Source organism: Pinus tabuliformis, chromosome 7, assembly GCF_031772625.1.
Source record: "Pinus tabuliformis cultivar Carrire ecotype Pingquan chromosome 7, CPIR1, whole genome shotgun sequence".
NCBI lineage: Eukaryota > Viridiplantae > Streptophyta > Pinopsida > Pinales > Pinaceae > Pinus > Pinus tabuliformis.
This window is the reverse complement of record NC_142293.1, coordinates 174,355,152-174,361,519: the sequence shown is the minus strand read 5'-3', so window position 1 is coordinate 174,361,519 and position 6,368 is coordinate 174,355,152. Positions and strand designations below refer to the sequence as shown.

General features: G+C 39.5%; 1 protein-coding gene across 1 annotated transcript; it reads right to left on the bottom strand.

Moving 5' to 3' along the window:
- Positions 1–410: 410 nt before the first annotated feature.
- Positions 411–998, bottom strand: LOC149246399 (uncharacterized). Its single transcript, XM_089441195.1, has one exon. It carries the CDS (start codon positions 996–998, stop codon positions 411–413), a length of 588 nt encoding a protein of 195 aa, XP_089297321.1.
- Between the last annotated feature and the right edge of the window lie 5,370 nt (positions 999–6,368).

Sequence of the window (6,368 nt, the reverse complement as noted above, 5' to 3'; positions counted from 1 at the left end):
CTGTTGATTGAGAATGTGGGTGATGTTGTTATGCATTCTTCTTTGGATTGTTGAGCGATGGAAGAATTTCGTGTTCCTTTCCCCTTCCTTTAGCCATTTTATTCGAGATTTCTGTTTCCATAGTATTTCCTCCTGTCTCTCCCTTTCGTTGATCTGAGTCTGGATATGCTTTTCCTGTTCATTGCTGGCGTCAGTCCTGCCTTCATTGATGATAGTTTGTTGGAGCTTCTCCATTTCCTGGGTTAAAGCTTGTTGAGCTTGGAAGATGTTTCCAAAGGTTGCCTTGTTCCATTGTTTGATTTGCGTTTTTAGGAACCGCAACTTTTGCTAAAATTGGAACATTTTGGATCCAGCAGGGGGAGTAAAGCTTTTCCAAGTTTGTTGTACTAGATCTTTGAACTGAGGATGGGTCAGCCAGAAAGATTCAAAGCAGAAAGGTCGTTTGGTGGAGGCCCCGGTCTTTGCCATTGAAGCGAGATTGGCCAATGGTCTGACCCTGCATAAGGTAGAATGGAGGTAGAGAGGTCTCCTCCGAGGTAAATGGCATTATCAGTTATCAGAAATCTATCAAGCCGAGAGGTGATCTGATGAGTACCTGACCTTTTGTTATTCCAGGTAAATATCCCGTTGTTGCTAGGGAAGTCGATTAACCAGTTGCTCTGTATAAACTGTTTGAAATGCTCACTTTCAGTTTCCAGTCTGATTCTGCCTCCTGTTTTTTCTTCTAATTTGGTGATCATGTTGAAATCGCCTCCCATGATCCAGAGTGGATGGGATCTATTGGCGTTGAGCAAAGATAGCGTGTCCATGATAGAGATTTTGTTTTCAGCAGTTTGCGGGAAGTACACATTGGTAAGATGACCATGCACATTGGTCCCTATGATATGGAATTTAGCTTGAATGAAGTGGTGATTAGCATGAAAATCTGTGAGTTCAATGGCTTGAGCATTCCAAGCGATTGCTAAACCGCCCGAGGCTCCTATAGCATCCACCGCCATAGTGTGGCAGCCATGCCAAGCTTTTGAGAGAGTGGTATTGAGAAGAGTATTGTTGCATTTGGTTTCTTGCATGAAGAAGATGTGGGGTTTCTCCTTCTGAATCAGATTTTTTATCATTTTGTATTTCCCTAGGCCATTCAGCCCTCTTAGATTCCATGAGATGAGCTTCATGGTTCAGAGTTGGGGAGAGGCCTATAGTACTTGGTGAGTTTAGAATATCTACCAGATTCAACCAGCATTTCCCCAATGAGGATGGTTCACTGTAAATCTGTCTTTCTCCCTCTTTTCTTAGTATCCTTGAATAAGTTCTTCCCATCCCAGTGACTTCCAGGTTGGATTCTGAGAGATCTTTGTTGATGTGCTCTGGATAGAATGACTTCTAGACTTTCTAGCTGTCTTGCTGGAATCTTATCATATTGTTTTTGCTTGCATGCCTGCTCAAGGCTGAAAATGTCCAAGTCTCCTAGGTCAATGCTTTCCGGTTCTTCATCCATTTGCTTGAGATCACCGCTATCGGAAGGGATGTTCATAGCAAGTTTGGGGATGAGCAGCTGGTTGTCAATGTCCATGCTATTAGGTTTCCAGATCAAATCTTTGCTAGGGGTTGAGGGGAGGGAAGATTGGGGTTGCTCAAGGTGCTGGGCCGGAGACATGTCCTGCGGGGGGTTATCAGAGGGTGGAGAAGGGATATCAGGGGCAGAGGAGGGTAAAGGGGGTTCAGGGGCAGTAGGATCAGAGTGGGCTAAGATATCGAAACTGTTACTAGTTGAGGGGTTTGAGTTGCTAGCGGGGGCATATTTAGGCTGAGAGGTAGGTTTTTTATGAGTTCTTTTCCGAGAGTTTACTTTAGTAAAACCTTCTTGATCTGTATGCCCGGAGGCGGTATTGGAGGAGGGCTTGACATTGAGCGGGCAGTCACGGAATAGATGTCCATGTGCATGGCATTTGCGGCATCTGAATGGAACATGCTCATAATCTAGAGTTTGAATCCATTCGAAATCATCATGATATAAACTTACCGAGTCCGGGAGTGCTTTGTTCAGGTGCATGTAGACACAGATGCAGGCATATGAAGTATATCTTCTATGTTTCGTTTCTTCTGCAACTTTAATGAATTCTCCCAACCCATTTCCTATGTCTTTTAAAGATTCCTCATCCCAATATTCCAGCGGCAGAGAATATAGCCGGATCCAGACAGGTGCTAAGCTGAGATCTTCTTTATCCGGGTTGAATCTCTCAATCCAATCCCTTAAATAGAGTCCTGTTGCGTTAAAGAAATAAGGACCATTATCTAAGACCCTGTTCTGATCTTCTATACAGTTGAAGATGGCAGTGAAGAAACCTTTCGGTCCAAGCTTCAGATTAATGTGTCCTTTTGGTTTCCATTTGGCTGCTATCCAACCCTGTAGGGCTTTCTCCGTGGGCCAAAACCCTATAAATTTCCCAATGAGTGCATGATCTTTCATGTATTGGATCTGGGTATTGATTCTCTGACTGGGCAGTTCAATCTTAGGCCGTTCTGCAGCCACCGGTTTGCAGGTTGCGGAGGTCGCTTTGGGTTTATCCTCATCTTCCACGACATTTTGCTGCCTGTCCAGGGGTATCTTTGTTGTACCCTGAGGTTCATTAAGCGGATCAGTATGATGCTGATCTGTTTGCGTCTGTTGTGCAGAGGCGTTGTCAGAATTATTCAGAGTCCTTGGTGTCTGATTCATCATGGGGGGAGGCTCCGTGTCCTCCCCCATCAGGGAAGCCATTGGAGCTGAACTACGAGCTGTTGTTCTATGCTACTGAGCGATGCAGTGTTGATGGAGCAGGGGCGTTGAGATCTGAGTAGTGCTCTGTCTCTGAGAGTGATGAAACCCTAGGTCGCCAGCAATGCTCTGTCCGCCTCCATCGATTCCCTCTGATGACCCAAAATTATAAAATATATTGTCGAAGTCATAAAGTACATAGAATTAATATGAAGCAACTGATATTAATATAAAGCAACTAGTATTCTTCTAAAATACATTGAATTGATATAAAATAATGATATAGGTACAACTACTATGGGAAATCACAATGGTCTTCCATTGTTCCTATATTTGATGTTACAATCAATCCATTGATATGTTTAATTGGTTTTTCGTTGATAGACTAATGTTACTTGATGTATTTTGAATCAATATGTTCAATTGGTCATTCATTAATGTTACTTAATGGATTATGAATAGGGTTAGAGAGATGGAAATTGGAAATAAGGCTAGGAAGCTAGAAAATAATTCATGGAGTTACTTGGTTACACCAATTTAAGGATTGGTATGGCTACATAGGTAATAGGCTCTCTACTAAATCAAAGGATATAGTTCTATTAATGCTCATATGCATAGAGACACAAGGAGGAAATGATTAGGAGAGTGTTATCCCCTTAGAAACTATTGAGAAAATGTAAGACCCTATTTCCATGACCAATTTGTTGAACACCCAAATCCCCTTGGATCAATGATTCCACATTCATAAAGCATGGCGCTATAACAATTTCAATGTATGTGTCACCCCTTCAATTAAGAAGGAATTTCATTCAAAGTAGGTATTATCCTTCCCTTGGGAAATTTCCAACCAAGTTTCCATTTCCCAACCATGATCAGGGGCATAGATTTATTTCATATACTCAAAATGTAATAAAATACAAGCCAAAGAATATGGATCCATTTTGTCAACAAGTCCCATGTGGTGGCCCATAACAAACAATTAAGGAGTGTGGAATGTTGAAAATCCACCAGGAACCAAGATAAGGAGAAAATCCCTTATCCAAATTGCAATCAAAGTGGTCAACTACACTCTCATATACATCTTGATTCTGTAACCTTATCATTAATGCATGTTTTAAATTTTCTACCTACATCACACATATCCAAAGTCATTTTTATCACATAATAAGCTTCATCACTTGTTAATAGAACTAGGAAACCCCTAGAACATAAATCTATTAATTTTCATATAGCTTGGCATTATAGTATGTCCCTTATAGATTTAGTAATTGATATTGGCAATATTGATCCAATTTTTCTTTTTCATTATGTGCTAGTTGAGGGTTTATCCATGGAATTCTATGATGTTTGATGTTGTTGAGGAGGATGAGAAGAAAATTGATGCAGGAGCATCAATCCCAGGTCATCCATTTTGATTAGGCCTAAGGGGGTCATGTGATATCCAAAGAGAAAAACATTTCCCTCCAATCTAATTTGTACAAAATTAGGAAATTTGATGTAAACACAAGTGTCCAAATTCTAGAATAATCTGGGTGGTTAGGTTGTTTTGGTGAGTTGGTGTTTCGTCCAAATGGGCCTTTGTCAAAATTACAAGTGTTAGGTTGATGTGTCTGTAGAGTTGGTATAGATGTCTGAACATTTGGTTTTGTTAATATATTTTCTCGTTTGTAAAAAGTATACAAGTGTAATATATGTGTAGTTGTAGGAGGGGATTTTAGGTGCAGAGAAAATAAGAGTTAGTAGGGGAGAATAGAGCACACAAAGCTCGAGGAGGAGCACAAGAACCCCTACATAGTGTGAATGTAAACTATGTAATCCTCAATGTTATTAATGTTTAATGAATGAGAATTGAAACTGAGTTCATATTAAGAACAAGTGATTCTCTTGGTATCATGTTTGGGTTATTATTACAAATGTATCTTTGCCAATGGTTTATCCATGGATATTAATTCTCTTTTGCAGTAACACCCTTTGGGGATTGAGAAGTCACTAGAGAGAAATTGCAACCAGCCAAAATATTTGAATAGACTCCTCGTGGAGGAGAGAGTGAGCCAAGGAGCAAAGATTAAAGAGACTACTTGTGGAGGAGTCAAAGAATGTGCCCATCTCATGGTTAAAATCAGTAAAGGGGTAAAAATTGCTACACTTAGATCCTGAGATGGATGGTAAGTTAACCATTGAACAAACTTTGTTAGAATGGTGATTTAGTGTGTAATCAAATGGTGAAAATTTTGATTGAGTTGTTGAATAAACAACCTCACAATTTCAATCTTTGTAATCTAAACTATATATGTTGCTCATATGATAAATTCAATACTTAAAGGTAGGAGTTTTGAGATTTAGTTACAGGTTCTTAAATCATGTAAGCAGACCTCTTCTTTAATGAAGTCAAGGTCCAAATTTGGAATGAATCTAAGTGTATTAGAGTCTATCATGTGATAGGATGATGAGCCTATCATATATTTGCATGAGTAACAACTGGAAATGTAGTTTGTGTGATAAATTATAGTTGAGTATAACAAGAAATGCTTTGTGTTATTAGTTATAGGAATTTTTAATTTCATGTAACCACATATTAAGGGAGTTTATGGCAAGCAAAGGTTGTTGGTAGTATTAGAACATTACAAGCAAAAAAAGGAATTAGAACCTTAGAATGGGGATTGAGGAAAGAACCAAAATCTAGAGGAAGTGGAATAACGCAAATTAAGGATATTCCTAGCCAAGCAATAAGAAGATTTGGAGGAGTGCATCCCAAGCATAATAGAGCACTAAATGAATAAGAATCGTGGATTTCAGTGTTGAGGAGACTTGACAAGTAAACCTGGTCTTTTGGTTTTATTTTAACCTAGTGAAGAAGTTGACAACTGCAGGTAGCATTAGTGGAAGAAAATATGGTGGCATTGACTACAATTAGAAGAGATATAATAGAGAACAAGTGATGTTATTAAGGATCATGGAAAATAACATTAACAAGTTCCAACTGAGGTTGGAAAGGAGGAGGACAAGTGAATTTCTCAAGAGGTGAGTGGTAGGTGTAGAAGCCCATAAGATAAAGGAGTTCTTAGGAGGTTCTAGAGGAGAGAACTACATGAATACTAAAAGGCTAAGTTATAGGGAAGGCTTGGTGAGGTATTGAGGTAACACGTTAATGGAGAATACTTGTTACCAAGGCTTGATTGTGACTCACGGTGAGCCACAGGAAGTTCACAGAGAAGGAAGAAAAATGGCTATCAATGGTCTTTACAAAGGTTCAAGTGCATGCCACAACAAAGGAAAATAAGACGCCAAAGCACATGGCATAAGGGGAAGGATGAATCAAGAGGAATTTGACAATGAATTTGTTGAGTTAAAGGAAAGGCTTAGCATAGTGATGTAGTTGCTACAAGAAATTGAAGGAGGCCAGAGACATTGTTGGGTGTTAAGGAGGAAAAAGGTCAAATGGATTATGTTGCAAGAGAAGATAAAGCATAGTTTGAGTGTCTCATTAGAAAATAAAGAACTCAAGAAAATTGAGTATGAGGGAGAGGATGTGTGCCTCTGTGAATGAGAACAAGGAGTATTCCCGGGTGAAGATGATGGTGAAGATGAGAAGAGGAGATTGATGGAAAGTCTCATG

Bases quoted from the DNA above. Each gene is read 5' to 3' on its own strand.
- LOC149246399 (XM_089441195.1), bottom strand. From the start codon at position 998: ATGGCGGTGGATGCTATAGGAGCCTCGGGCGGTTTAGCAATCGCTTGG.